Source organism: Colias philodice, chromosome 13, assembly GCF_061535455.1.
Source record: "Colias philodice isolate Cphi_HAF_F1 chromosome 13, ilColPhil1 Martin Lab GWU primary, whole genome shotgun sequence".
NCBI classification, from domain to species: domain Eukaryota; kingdom Metazoa; phylum Arthropoda; class Insecta; order Lepidoptera; family Pieridae; genus Colias; species Colias philodice.
Genome location: NC_143098.1, coordinates 8,256,738 through 8,271,093, shown reverse-complemented (window position 1 = coordinate 8,271,093; position 14,356 = coordinate 8,256,738). Strand labels below are relative to the sequence as shown.

Here is a 14,356-nt window from a genome sequence, read left to right as displayed (position 1 = left end):
CGTAGATAGATGGCGCTGTGGTAGCGACGCGAGGTGCCCCAAGCTCGCTAGCTCTAGGAACATTGCTTCGAGCTCCATACATTTTCTTTCGGTTCTCTACGTCTGCAGTTTGGTTGTGTACGAGTTCAAAAATTATTTCAAAATTTTCGCCATCAGGTAAGTCAAATCAATTTTCTTACTAAAGTTATGCATTTATCTAAGCATAGTTATGATATTGAAGGCGTATTTTGTAAAAATAAGCTTTTTTCCACGTTGGAATTCTGAGTCAAACATGGCTATATGCTTCGTCGTACTTTCTGTACTACGCGTGGGTATGAGAAAGGACGCCCTATTTTTGATAATTTATTTCTCGGATCTTTTCCATTGAACGACTGAAACAGTTCTTCTACAAGTTAAAGATTAATAATTTGGCGATGATATAGTAATTATGTCATGTTTTGTAAATGCGTATTTTCAACACAATACGTGAAAACAAAATGGCTCGTTCGACCCAAGCGTAGGCCACTGAACTCGTTATATGGGGCGATAACTATTTTTGTTAATTATTACATCAATTATTGATTACATTATGCTTATAATGCTAAGAATGGATTATAAAAGCGATTTATGTAATTTATTTCATGGTAGATGTGCTGAAAATAGGTTTCCCGCCAAAAGTGTGCTCTAGAGAACGCCTAGGTCCGATATGGACGCTTTGAATCGGTTGCAGCATGGCCCGCATAACCTGTTGCCGCGCATTTTCGTAGCCTTTAGTAATATTGTGTGATTATTTACAGGAAAAAAAATAAAATGTCGGACAAGCCGAAGCGTCCCATGTCAGCATACATGCTATGGCTGAACAGTGCAAGGGAACAGATTAAAGCCGATAATCCCGGACTCAAAGTCACCGAAATTGCTAAAAAAGGAGGCGAAATATGGAGGGCTATGAAGGACAAGAGTGTAAGTTTATTATATGGTTTTTTATTAGCTATTTTACACGAAATGTATTTTCGTTAATTACTTAAAAGTTAAATTATTTGTATCTATATTGTGTAATTTTATCTTGTCTTCATTAGGAATGGGAAGAAAAAGCTGCTCAAGCAAAAGAACAGTACACAAAAGATTTAGAATCATTTAACGCCAATGGAGGTGGTGGTGAAGGTGGTGGCGGCGGCAAGAAGGCACAGAAGCGAGGCAAGAAGGGAAAGAAGGCGTCACCTGCCGTAAGTGAATGGATAACAATGATATTATATTTGTTTTGTGTATAAAAAATTCCATATTTTTATGTTAGTGTAAATATGAAATGGACATGTATACAGTGTCATGTGTAAATTAGTGTCCAAGGTTGAGGTTTACAGTTAGCATTTCTTGAACATCTTTAACTGGTTTGATTAAATTATCTCTAAAGTACATTAAAGCTAGTTTATCAATTTTAAATCAATTAAATGACTATACAGTTATAATTTAACTCAATATAAATTTGTCAACAGAAGGCCAAGAAGAAGAAGGAAGAGTCTGAAGATGAAGACGGTGGTGATGATGATGAAGAAGAAAGCGAATGATCTCCCAAAACAATGCATTTCTGTTCATATTGAATAATTTACTCGGACTTAATTTATTACATAATGTATAACTGACTTTCCAAAGTCTGTATTACATTCACACAAATTTTTTGGCCTCTTTTTTTAGAGATTTATTATGAATGATGCAATTTTTTTCAATATGTATTATAATTTGGTCAATATGATACGATTTGTTGATAATTTTGACAATGTTATTTACTACTTTAATAACATTATTTCTAGTATTGAATAGGTTTAAGAGTGCAGAATTTGGAAAGAATCAGCGCAGGCTAAGGTCTAGATTTCTAAGCCTCGAAAAAAATAATGTATAAGTGTTAGTATGTATCAAATGGGGAATTGTACAGTTAGCCCTCCCTCGTTAAGTTCGCTGTGACCGGATGCTCACCTTTGATATGTACCTTGAATGGTTTCATCAAAACTATGTCTTCTACCTTTCATTCTGCAGTAAAAGCTGTGCTTTGCCATAATTTTTTTTTGCTATATATAATTTACTTTGTGTGTCAGAGACATAAGTTTTGGTTAAACTGTATCAACATGTAAAATTAGAGACAATTTCATTAACGATGGCTTATTGTTAATTAAAACCTACCTCTGTCATTGTAAATTTCAATACTAATAATGGTACCAAACTTAAGCTAAGAACTTCTCGGAAATTGTCACCGAGTTGAGCAATTTAAATAATTTAGGAAATTGATGTGTATGTTGTATTTTTAGTTAGTTTAGGTAGGTTTCAATGTGATTAGTCTCTCAAATTTTACATTTGTGTTATTTTGTAAATGAGAATAGCATTCCTCATGTCAATATGGATTTTACATGTTCAATAAAGTAATTTCATATAAAATTATTTTAGAATTTGATTTTCATTTCGCCCCAGTAAACATTAATTTTTTCGTAATAAAATATTTAAGTGATTGGTATTGTTAAACACGTGCAGTCAAAGAAACGTTATCAATATCATGACTGATAATGCAAATCGTTATAGTACCTATGCGATAACAAGAGACTACTATATAAACTAACATGATAATGTTATTCGAAAATATAGGTACACTACATTGAGCATGGTTGTTAGGTACGTTGTCAGGGACTATATTGATCCGATTTCAGACAATGACGCTTACGATAAAGCTCGATTTAAAATATCATGCTTGGCTTGTCATGTGGCATGAACGTTTAAGGTAGAGTGCGTTTCACGAAAGAGTTCCCCTGCCGTTATGTTGGCTTACCTGACTGTCAAAAACGAAAATATTTTTTTTAAAAATGACAGATAAAATATTCTCCTTTCTAGGCAGCCGACCCCGTAAGATACGGGATAAGGCTACAATGAAAATTATGCATTTGCGAAAGTAAATAATGTTTCATTGGAATTTGACAAAATTGAAAATATGTTCTTTGGGATGATTATTGGGGATTTTGTTACATTCTGTATACGTAAATATGATAATTTATATAAATACAAAAAAGTTTGTCAACAAACAATTTGAAATAATAAAATATTTATCCATTTACGTTATTTTTATTTTCTTTTTTGCTGACCCTACCATACGTCAGTGTCAGCTGTAGGCTTTGGCCGTTTGGCCGCCATCGAAGTTTCGTTTCTTTAATGAAACGCAATATACCTACCCAATTTCTGATAATATCTGCGCAATAACGGTCAATGCCAAACTCTCGCCGCGCGATCTGTACCTATTTATCAGTGAAGATCCACTGAGTTATTAGAAATATCTCTAAAGATTATTACGATTTATATTCGTATTTTGCTCAACTGTACAGACATTTTAGAAGATCAAGAAAATTACAGCAATACAAATGAGGTTAAAATGACCTTGTTTGTGAATTTTATTGATTGATACTGACTTCGAATACTATAAATTCTGAATTCTGTTCTCAAAACTTTAGTATTTTAAACAAACCCATATAACAAAATTACATAATATGAGTTCAATAATTGTGTTTTACACACACAAAACTCAGAAATTCGTACTTTCTGGATAAGATGTTAATTTAGCAATCGATTTATTTTTGTTATAATTACAAAATAGTGATTTTAGGTTAGAAAAATAACCAAGATGTTATTAATCTCTAAGCACGACATCGATTTGGCTAAGGATTTGGCGTGCATTAATGTGATTATATTTATTTTTTAAAGCATTTTTCTGCTTGCCATTGTGCTTGCCCATAGTGATTTAAATTCTTTTTAAATTCTCTTTGATATTGCCGTTAAAAAAAAATAATGTAGGTACAATAGATTATAGATTTTTAACTGTCAATTTTTAAATGCCAATTGAATTTGACAACCACGATTCTTCCGTCAATCAAATAAATCAAACCAAATGCAAACAAACGCTGAAAATAATATAAATATCTTTTTAAATGGTATATATAAATACCACGCCGAAACCTAAAGATTTTAGTTTTTTTATGAGTATTGTTGAAATAATTACAAAAAATCCATACTTATTTCTTTATTTCAATTCAATATTATTCGATAATATACGAGATGTTCTAACTTCTATCACAAGTTTAAAATATATCTGTTTACAATGACTATGTCTGGTGACGGTATTGCTGGAGGCTCACAAGTGGTCCTCGTCACGGGAGGATATGACCATACTATAAAGCTATGGCAAGCACACAGCGGCGTGTGTTTAAGGACTATGCAACATCCTGACTCGGTAAGATTGGGACATATCTACATTCTACAGGTCATAATAATGCTGATAGTATAGTAAATAGTCTATTTCAAAAGGATTATAATCAATGTAAATTTCAGCAAGTCAACGATTTAGAAATCAACCCTAGTGGTCAAATGGTGGCAGCATGTGGTTATCAGCATATAAGAATGTACGATTTAGCCAGCGCCAACCCTGACCCTGTTATGAACTTTGAGGGAGTCACAAAGAATGTTTCCCGTGTTGGATTTCAGGTAATTCTCATTATGCGCTATCATCATTTTAGTTTCCTTAAAAATAGAGTATTCTTATTCCCTAAACATCCATACTAATATTATAAATGCGAAAGTAACTCTGTCTGTCTGTCTGTTACTCAATCACGCCTAAACTACTGAACCAATTTGCATGAAATTTGGTATGGAGATATTTTGATACCCGAGAAAAGACAGGCTACCTTTTATTGCGAAATGTGTACCACGGGCGAAGCCGGGGTGGACCTCTAGTTTGTAATATATCAAGTATTACTCCCTTGAATTGTTTATATCAACACAATTCAAGGGAGCAATACTTTTAAACCATCATTTTATAGATCATGCTAATCGTGAATTGAAAAATTTGCAGGAAAATGGTCAATGGATGTACACAGGTGGAGAAGATTGTACAGCTAGGATCTGGGATTTGAGGTAAAACTTTCTAGTGAAGTTGTTTGTGTAAAAAAAATTACTAGACTAATATCAAGTCAATTATATGTCTACGTTAATAATAAAATGTTATCTGTATAAATTAAAAAATATCTTCTTTCTCATCAACATTCCTATTCACATATTCAAACTCAAAACTCAAACTCAAACATTTATTTATTCAATTAGACTTCTTCGAGAAGCACTTTTGAAACGTCAATACATATTTTTAACATGTACCACCGATTTGGAAAGCAGTATCTATGGAGAAGAATCGGCAAGAAACTCCATATTGTAAGTATTAAAAATGGTTTTTCAATGTTTCAGAGCTGGCAGACAATTCCAATGCCAGAGGATATTCCAAGTGCCTGCTCCAGTGAATGCAGTTGTATTACATCCAGACCAGTCTCAGATCATGGTCGGAGGACAGACTGGGATTATACACATATGGGATCTCAAGACTGATCATAATGAACAACTTGTATGTGTAAAATGTTTTGTAATCATGTTGTAGTAATATTATTAATACATTTAATAAGTAATCAGGGTAAAATTGGTCGTCTAATCCTTAGTTTATTTTCAATGAAAGTAGGTTAAATAGGTTATTCCAATTGGTTTCAATAATTTGAAATTGTTAACACAGTATACTGTTTATAAGTATAATTGAATGAATAATAAACAATGAGATATAAGCCTTGTCAAATGAATTAATTTTTCCAAATTTGAGTATTTATTGTGTAAATTTTGTAAGGTCATTAGCACTTGTCACATTATAAGAATTGCTTCACAGATTCCAGAAGCAGAAGCATCCATCCAAGACATAGCAATAGATCCATCAGGCAAATTAATGGCCGCTGTGAACAACAAGGGCAGCTGCTACGTGTGGGCGCTGGACGGCTCGCCCGCCCGCCCCGTGCCGCGCAAGCACCTCGTCGCGCACCACAAGTACGCGCTGCGGTGCAAGTTCAGCGCGGACTCCTCGTGAGTACACGTGTGCTATCCGTAGTACATGCACAACAAGGGCAGCTGCTATATGTAGACATGATATATGCACATAAATATAAAAAACAAAAGCATACAAGAACAGGCCCATGTGCGCTTAACACGTGTTAATGTGCGCACATGGGCCACAAAATTCTATAGATGAAAATGTTACACTAAAAGTTGAAATAAAATACAATACTGTTGTGGTTGTTTTGTCTCTCCTTTCTTACATACACTTAAAATTTAAATTTGTGATTAAATTTTAAAAATAAATGAATGTATAAAAATGACGTGAGATGCTTGCTATAGAATATATAACGTCACATATTCAAACTCTTAGAGCGTATACGCACTATGCGGGTAGCCGCATTGCGGGTAGCCGTCCGGCTGACCGCAAGCACAATTATGTACGTAATATTCATTTCTATGCGCACTGCGATGCGGCTACCGCAGACCGCACAGTGCGCATAGAAATGAATATTACGTACATAATTGTGCTTGCGGTCAGCCGGACGGCTACCCGCAATGCGGTTACCCGCATAATGCGTATACGCTCTTACAGCATGCTAGTGACAACATCGGGCGACTGCTCGGCGCGGGTGTGGCGCACCCGGGACTGGTCGCTGGCGCGCGAGCTGCGACACGACACGCAGCGCTGGGTGTGGGACGCCGCGTTCACTATCGACTCGCGGTATCTGTTCACCGGTAAATATACACAGTTTTGTTCTACGATTGTAAAACTGTAGTGTAGCTTATCATATTCAATTATTACTTTTTAAGTCGTAGTAGGAGTATTTAAACTGTGCCCCGCGGTTTTACCCGCATGTCTCGGCTCCTATTGGTCCTGCTTCCTCCTTCCCGATAAATGGGCTATCTAACACCGAAAGAATTTTTCACATCGGACCAGTAGTTCCTGAGATTAGCGCGGTCAAACAAACAAATAAACTCGTCAGCTTTATACTATTAGCATAGATTTTCACATGGACGCCGTTGTTACAAATTAAATTACAATAGACTTAAAAAAAAGAATCATCAATAGTTATTCTTCCAGGGGAAAGTTCTGAAATAACAAACATAAAAATACCATCGAAATGAACCTCATCCTGTTTTAACTGCATATAACGTAAAAGTCAATAAATTGCATCCAAAATCTTGCTGACATTCAAGTTCATAATCTTAATATATATAAATCTCGTGTCACAATGTTTGTCCTCAATGAACTCCTAAACCACTTAATCGATTATAATAAAATTCGCACACCATGTTCAGTTCGATCCAACTTGAGAGATAGGATAGTTTAAACATGTAGGTACCACGGGCGAAGCCGGGGCGGACCGCTAGTATTAAATAAATATTAATAATTTCGGATTTCCAGGCTCGTCAGACAGCTACGCGCGACTATGGGACCTCGAGAAAGGCACTCTAGAGCGAGAGTACTGCGGACATCAGAAACCCATCACGGCCCTTGCTTTTCGTGATCAACCCGTTTAAATGTTATTTAAATTTTAAACGTTTTATGTACCTCAGTTAAATGTAAAACATATAAAACTAAAACTTTCCGTGTTTGTACCATTTTTGTATCGTTAGGTTTGCAAAAATTTTTAATAAAAAATATGATTTATCATATTGGGTTTTTAGAGGAAAAATTTTAAGAGAAGTAATATTTATGCATTACGCTACTTTTTATTTTGACAGCATTCTTACACAAGAATACACACAAATAACGATACGGCTGTTGAATGAAACTAGAAATATTGTTCAGGTTTCAAATATAGTGGGAAGAAGTTGTGTTCATATTATTTTACCCATAGAAAATACGATCATTACTTTATGAGGATCGTCACTATTAGGTTAAGAAAACTCATAGTCTTAGATTATATTGACGTTTTGTTCTTGCATTTATTGTATAAATATTTCGTATCTAATGTAAATACTGTTTTTGTAATAAAGAACAACTTGACGATACAATAGCGTTTCATTTAAAAACACACCAACATCTTTTAATGTAAAGTAGGTACACAAAATTGGTTCCTGCACATGTATACATATATCCTTATGATATATATACAAAAATATGTGCATTTAAAAAGTAATATAAAAATGTAATGTAAATGTGTACAGTACATAAAAATATGCTCAAAGAATATTTAACAACTATGTTAATTGCTTATGCCGCGTTCAGACGCTTGCGTTCAAAGTGATATTCGACGAGCACAAGCATGTAAACATGTTATGTGTGCATGCGCCCGTGTTTATTTGTTTGTACCGTAAGCACACGGGCTACTTGCCACGCGTCTGAACGTACGTACGTAGATTGTGCAATCTCCAGTGTATTAGATAAAAGCTTCTTGGAACGTACCATTTGTGGTAATATTATAAAAAACAGATTATAATTTACCTAGCGAGATTGCAAACTTACTAGAGTTCGATTCTGTCATTTGTTTTTGAGATTGAGACTGCAAATACGTCGTACTTAGTACTAATATATTATATTCGTACTCACTACGGAAAAAGAGGAGCCGACATAACAGCAATATTGCAGTCTTTGCAGTTATGTGGCTCTATTTTCTGTGTAGTTTTAAATGAACCGAACTTAATCTAACCCATCTTATCGAATACCGATTACCCAAGGTAACGGTTCCACATCGAATAGATCCAATTTACCTAAAATACTTATTTAAATTTTAAGTAGTAGGCATGATACGAATCACAATTTTTGGTCAGAGTAAGATGTTGGTTCACATTATGCATACTATATGTACCTATTCTTTCTATGTGAAATTCTATCATAAATTTTATCATGTTTGTGTTTGCGTTCACAATAGATGAGCAATGATCGACTTTTTTTGGAAATCTATACTTATTACTTATAAGATTTAAGTAGGTAATAAAAAGGTTAATTTAAATAAAAGACATATATAAGCAGATAATATATTTATTTATAACATCTTTATACTAAGCATAAAACATCTCTGAATGTCTATTGCACTGTAATCAGAACTTAATTTTTTATGTTGTACATAATAAATGCATCACTTTAATTTCTACACAACACCAATATTAGGACTCATAAAATCATCCTATTATATAATATACTCTTATACATAATACTGTATTCCAAGATCAAAATAAATTCTAATTAAGTCACACGGAATGTTCATAAATGCAATTTAGATTTTTGGACTAGAATCGACGTATAAAATTAAATCGAAGTACAAATAAAACTTAACCTATATTTATAATAAAACAGTCATTGTGTTTGTTCATTAAGTGAATCTCAAATACACAAGAAATAAAAACATTTAGAAGCGGAACTCATGCTATAACTTCTTATTTTTGTTTTTTTTAATTCTTTTTTTTTCAATCAATTGACAACCGATAGTTCGATATAAAAAAATCGGTAAGCATGAGCTTTAGGTCAGAGCGTGTATGTCGACTATATATCGTCGAGTGGTAGTTGTTTGACTTCTCCCATCTCTGAGTACATATCGTCGTTACAAGTGTAGGTTATGACGAATTTTAGGTCAATTTGTGGTCGGTTTGGAGGCCTTGCAACTAACATGACTTGCGTTAGCGCGGGCGGCGGCAAGAACGGGTTGAAAGCTGGCAGGCTTGTACTCGAAGGTGTTAATAATCGCACCTTGCAACCCTGGATGAAATAATGTTTTAGTTAGAATACGCCATAGACTAATTTAAATATGAAATAGTTACTATGATAAAAAAATAATCTTAAAAGAAAATTACTACGTGTAAAGGACATTTTTTTGGAAAAATATAGTATTTAAATATTGATGCAAACAGTTACCACAAAAATATTGTTTGACTAATTTTAAAATAAAAAATAAAAATACTTGCTCTGATGCAGTAAAATGCTTGTAAATTTTGCGTAAGGTATAACTTTTTAAAAATACAAGATAAATATAAAATTACCTTTGGAACAACAGCCTGAAACTTGTAATCCTCTATAGCAGCTTCATGTTTACTCCTAGTGGATACCACAATCACATTAACATCAGGCCTCGGCTTATCTTTACAAAAATGTAACACAACTGTTACTCCATCTTCTTCCTCAAACGCAGTTAGCGGAGGCACTTTACTTGGATGCACACTTTGCAAGGTCACATTTATATCTGATAGGGACTTCACTTCCTGTTTCACTTTTTCTTTTTGTTCCTCAACCATAGATATTTCTCTATTGTCTGTGCTGTTCGTATTTTCTAGAGGAATGCTTAAGTCTAGTATTTTGTCTAATGCACTGTTAGATTTTGTGTTATTATTCAGAATGTTTGATGGTGTTTCAGTTATATCCACCATGACATCATCATTTGGAGTTACGGAGTTAGTAGATTGAGCTACTGGTGATAATTTTGTGCTATCATCTTGTTTTTTTGTGAAGAAATCAAGATCAAGAAGAGCACTATTCCTTTGGGGGATTTCGTGTTTTGGTGATGTTTTTTCTAAAGCATTCATTGGGATCTTCTTGACTGATTTACTGAAATAAATATTAAAATTATTATTGAGAAAATATAGAATACATAAATTAAATATAGAAATAATAAGAAAACGATAAATTAAAATAAATTTTCAACAATATTTTCCAATAAGAAAAATATAGATAAATCATAAAATATAATATACTAACTGATTAAAATTATCAATTCTTTTGGCATTTTCTGGTAAAGACTGCTTCAGCAGTTGTTCTCCGAGAGAGTCCAATTCATTCCAACCTTCAACTTTCTTTGACCTATCGCCCAGGAGACTTGTGTCATCTTAAAACAGAAAGTAAATTTAAGCACATACATAATGAATAATATGTAAATATAAACACATCAACAAAACCTATATTTTGTATTATATAAAAAAAAAAACAAGTGAAGTCCCATGTCCCCTAGTGGGGTAAGGGGCAGATGTATTGTACATCTGTTTCACTGATCGATTCTATAAAATATCTAAAAATTTATGAAGAATTTTGTGATATTGTAAATGGAAGAATTATACCTCATTTCAAGATCTTTACAAACCATAAAAACAATTCATGTCTTTTCTTTATTTTTATTTCAAACATTAATTTTTCTAACCAAGGTGGAAACTGAGAGGATACTGTTCATCAATTCCTGTATGACAACTATATTTTTGTAAATTTTTGATTTGTTTTTAAAAGTTATTTAGTTGAGTTTAGTTTTATTATGTATGAAGCATACCATTTTCCATTAAATTCACTGGTTTGAGCGGCTGGACTGTACCGCCGCTATTGACACTCGAAAATATATCACCTAGCTCATCTATAACCTTATTTTCTACTTCATTCTCTCTCACAGTAGTTCCTCCCGCAAAGTCTAATAAACTCTCATTGTTTGTTGAAGTGTTTTGAGTTTTAACCCTGCTCTTCCTATCTGCATTGAATTTGTTGTATTTTTCAAATACTTTATCTAGCACGTCACTTGCGTGTAAAATATCGCCTGGAAAGGAGATTTTAATTAATTTAAATATATAGACAATTTAATTAATTAATTAAAATAATAATAAGTTAGTTATGGTTACTATTTTAATTGAAATCAATAAGGATAAAAATATAATGTACAAATGAGGAAAAACTTTACAAAAATATCTTTTAAACCATTATTACTGTAAAATAGTTATACATTATCAATGCTATAAAGCTGTAATAGTAACTTTAGTTTTAAAATAGATTTTATTAGTTTCTTCTTTTGGGTCAATGAGGAAAAATATTATTTTTTAATTCTTTTTAATGATTATAGTTCATCTATAAGAGCGTATACGCACTATGCGGGTAGCCGCATATGCGCACTGAGCAGTCTGCGGTAGCCGCATCGCAGTGCGCATAGAAATGAATATTACGTACATAATTGTGCTTGCGGTCAGCCGGACGGCTACCCGCATGGTGCGTATACGCTCTTACAATTGTTTTAATTTGCAAAAATAAGTTATTTAGAATTCATTCTTATTAGATGAATGCAAACTATTGCACTGTTATCTATATATTTTAAGAAATACAATATTCCTGAAAATTTATATATGGAAAATATAGATTGAATACTACTGGTAGTTCTCAAGACAACTTACTGAGATTTTCATCTTGCACCTCTGAGGCAGCCAGATGCTGTAATACAGGTCGTAATCTAGCGCAACTGGCGTGTAGTTCATGGATGAGCTGCTCCTCATCAGCAGAGGCCTCCTCCGCATGGTCCAGCATGTCTCGCAGGAGATCTGCACTGTCTAGCGCCGCACTGACTTCCTGAGCTCGGCGACTGTTCGCTTCATTTCTCTTTTCTTCCTGTAAAAAAATGCATTCATTATATACCTACTACAAATTTTTAAAAAATATAATTTTTTTTTTCAATTAATTGTAATAGCCAGTTTCTTTGTGCACATATAGAAACAAAAATATAAAAATTACCTCTTTGACCATAGTTTTAATTAATCTGTTTGCATGTTGTAGATCTTCAGGTTTCTTACTCTGTAAAAGTTTCTGCAGAAGCTTTGACTTTTCCTCATCTTCAAAAATAGCATTTTTAGCTCTAGGCCTAGAGGTTACAGCCACATCTTCAGGTGGAAGTGGCTGTGGTGTCTCTTTTATAACACCCTGATTTTTAAGCATATCATAAGCTACTTTAAATTTTGTCTCCTTTGGATACTCAATTGACCAAGCATGAAGTAGTTGAAGAACCTTTAACATCATAGAATATAATTAATATTTTTTGAACTTTAATATACTGTTTAAAAATAAAATGTGAACGAAAGAGAAAACTTACCCTGGTCCTAACTTCAGGTGCTGTTCTATCAGCTAAATATTTTGGCGATACTAATTTAATCATTTCATTTAAAAAGCGGAATTTACCAATTTCAGCGTGAAAATTGGAATCGCTTTTACGCATACAGCGATCTAACATAGACAGTGCTAAAATTGCTTCTCTTGCGTTTTGTACGTGAATGCGAGAGGCGAGAGCCTGAGCCGCAAGATGAGGACCTTCAGCAGCATCTCGCATTATTGCGCAGAACGCTTCTATCGCGGCTCCATCAGGTTGTGGTAAAGATTCATGAGTTGCTTTTACTAAGGATAAAAATTCATAATTATTCTATGAAAACATATTCTACACAACAGTTATAAAAAAATTACTTACAAATCAAAGCTTCCAAGCTGGTAAGTGTAATATTCATTTTATTTTTTATTTATTATTGTTGCTAAATCTAAATTTGTAATTACGGTCAATTTGTTATTTATTAAATTTGATGTCATATTTTTAAGCCATTGACAATTGACATTTGATTTTTGACAACAATATCAAAGGCATAGACAATGAAAAATATCCAGGAGCAATAATTTCTCTCAAGATCTAGACACTAATTTAATTCTAATTATATTATATATTTAAAGGACATTATATTATATACAAACAGTACATAAATTTGTAACTACTAAAATCTATTTTATGACCCGGAATGAACACATGCTTAAGTTAGCGTTTTAATTACTATTACATAGCTATCTGAATCTGTTTGACCGATTTTAAAATTTAAGTTATCTACACTAAATATATGACATTATGATGTGACAGTGTGACAGTGTGTGACAGCGTCAAAGTCAAGTCCGAACAGCTGCATTCTGCTGAAAGCTATTATTATTTTAGGATTTTCTCTACAAACTTGAGAAAATAAAATTACCTGTGAAAATTACTAAAATGTATTTGAGACGATTTACACGTCTTGCTTTACAACAAAATATTAACGTAAGAAGAGATAACATACTATCGAAGCGAACGGCAACAACAACACCTAGTGGAGCTATACTACCAGAACCCGAGAAAACTCCTTTTGGTCTTTTGAGTGTTGTAGCCGCAGTGATTCCGGGTCTTCTTATTGGTGCGGCCATCAGCAAGAATATTGCTAACTTCTTAGAAGAAAATGAATTGTTCGTACCGTCCGACGACGACGATGACGATGACTAGACCCCCAAAGGATCGTAAATTTCCAATATTTCGTTATGAATCTCTTATCGCATACTATGTAGACATCACTAAAGCGGGTATAAAAAAATAAACAAGTTATATTGTTAAATTTTATTGTAGGATGGTTACAAAAAATATTAAAATATTTGTGCAGAACACAATTCACAAAATATTATATGGTTATGTAATAAAATCAAATTTTATCATGTTAAGAAGCTTGGTTCTTATAAAATATTTACACATTGTCTAAAACTTATATATATTTCTTTATTGGCATATGTACATTAGCATTAGTATAATATAATGTTCCATAAATATTCATGGCTTGTAACTATCTGAAAATTAAGCTAGTCAAATAATATTTAATTTATGTTCAGAAATGCCACTTTACCATACCTTGTGCTTTTTTTAAAGTGAAAATGACAAATAAAGATGAAATGGCATGATTCAGTCTTTTATTTGCATGATAATCCTCTGTATGCATTTTAAAG

At 33.2% G+C, this 14,356-nt stretch overlaps 4 protein-coding genes across 5 annotated transcripts; 3 read left to right on the top strand and 1 right to left on the bottom strand.

The window, feature by feature from the left end:
• Positions 1 to 2,406, top strand: LOC149483545 (high mobility group protein D-like). 2 transcript variants are annotated; one of them, XM_089702629.1, is made up of 4 exons: positions 1 to 156; positions 777 to 939; positions 1,056 to 1,202; positions 1,473 to 2,406. In XM_089702629.1, exons 2-4 carry the CDS (start codon positions 790 to 792, stop codon positions 1,539 to 1,541), a joined length of 366 nt encoding a protein of 121 aa, XP_089558755.1. In that variant the 5' UTR covers positions 1 to 156; positions 777 to 789; the 3' UTR covers positions 1,542 to 2,406. The 2 variants fall into 2 exon arrangements, with proteins under 2 accessions (XP_089558755.1, XP_089558754.1); XM_089702628.1 differs by having other exon boundaries at positions 2 to 156; positions 1,470 to 2,406.
• Positions 2,407 to 3,856: 1,450 nt separating this feature from the next.
• Lst8 (MTOR associated protein, LST8) lies at positions 3,857 to 7,879 on the top strand. Its single transcript, XM_089702627.1, has 7 exons — positions 3,857 to 4,237; positions 4,336 to 4,488; positions 4,856 to 4,917; positions 5,242 to 5,395; positions 5,705 to 5,895; positions 6,461 to 6,603; positions 7,274 to 7,879. The coding sequence occupies exons 1-7, from the start codon at positions 4,106 to 4,108 to the stop codon at positions 7,387 to 7,389; spliced, it is 951 nt and encodes a 316-aa protein (XP_089558753.1). The 5' UTR covers positions 3,857 to 4,105; the 3' UTR covers positions 7,390 to 7,879.
• A 938-nt stretch (positions 7,880 to 8,817) lies between these two features.
• On the bottom strand, positions 8,818 to 13,210 carry Gga (ADP-ribosylation factor-binding protein Gga). The gene is made up of 8 exons (XM_089702613.1): positions 13,041 to 13,210; positions 12,672 to 12,970; positions 12,317 to 12,586; positions 11,983 to 12,193; positions 11,100 to 11,357; positions 10,541 to 10,667; positions 9,829 to 10,390; positions 8,818 to 9,547 (listed from the first exon to the last, which is right to left on the bottom strand). Exons 1-8 carry the CDS (start codon positions 13,075 to 13,077, stop codon positions 9,335 to 9,337), a joined length of 1,977 nt encoding a protein of 658 aa, XP_089558739.1. The 5' UTR covers positions 13,078 to 13,210; the 3' UTR covers positions 8,818 to 9,334.
• A 270-nt stretch (positions 13,211 to 13,480) lies between these two features.
• EMRE (Essential MCU regulator) lies at positions 13,481 to 14,311 on the top strand. The gene has a single exon (XM_089702625.1). The coding sequence runs from the start codon at positions 13,599 to 13,601 to the stop codon at positions 13,863 to 13,865; it is 267 nt and encodes an 88-aa protein (XP_089558751.1). The 5' UTR covers positions 13,481 to 13,598; the 3' UTR covers positions 13,866 to 14,311.
• Positions 14,312 to 14,356: the final 45 nt, after the last annotated feature.

What these genes read in the sequence shown, in the direction of transcription:
- LOC149483545 (XM_089702628.1), top strand. Translation starts at nt 790, where the DNA reads ATGTCGGACAAGCCGAAGCGTCCCATGTCAGCATACATGCTATGGCTG. An exon ending in GGGCTATGAAGGACAAGAGT is followed by an intron (nt 940 to 1,055) that starts GTAAGTTTATTA and finishes TGTCTTCATTAG; the next exon opens with GAATGGGAAGAAAAAGCTGC. An exon ending in GAAAGAAGGCGTCACCTGCC is followed by an intron (nt 1,203 to 1,469) that starts GTAAGTGAATGG and finishes ATTTGTCAACAG; the next exon opens with AAGGCCAAGAAGAAGAAGGA.
- Lst8 (XM_089702627.1), top strand. Translation starts at nt 4,106, where the DNA reads ATGACTATGTCTGGTGACGGTATTGCTGGAGGCTCACAAGTGGTCCTC. An exon ending in GCTAGGATCTGGGATTTGAG is followed by an intron (nt 4,918 to 5,241) that starts GTAAAACTTTCT and finishes TCAATGTTTCAG; the next exon opens with AGCTGGCAGACAATTCCAAT. An exon ending in CTGATCATAATGAACAACTT is followed by an intron (nt 5,396 to 5,704) that starts GTATGTGTAAAA and finishes ATTGCTTCACAG; the next exon opens with ATTCCAGAAGCAGAAGCATC.
- EMRE (XM_089702625.1), top strand. Translation starts at nt 13,599, where the DNA reads ATGTATTTGAGACGATTTACACGTCTTGCTTTACAACAAAATATTAAC.
- Gga (XM_089702613.1), bottom strand. Translation starts at nt 13,077, where the DNA reads ATGAATATTACACTTACCAGCTTGGAAGCTTTGATTT. An exon ending in AGTGAATTTAATGGAAAATG is followed by an intron (nt 10,668 to 11,099) that starts GTATGCTTCATA and finishes TTCTGTTTTAAG; the next exon opens with ATGACACAAGTCTCCTGGGC. An exon ending in TTCAGGCTGTTGTTCCAAAG is followed by an intron (nt 9,548 to 9,828) that starts GTAATTTTATAT and finishes TATTTCATCCAG; the next exon opens with GGTTGCAAGGTGCGATTATT.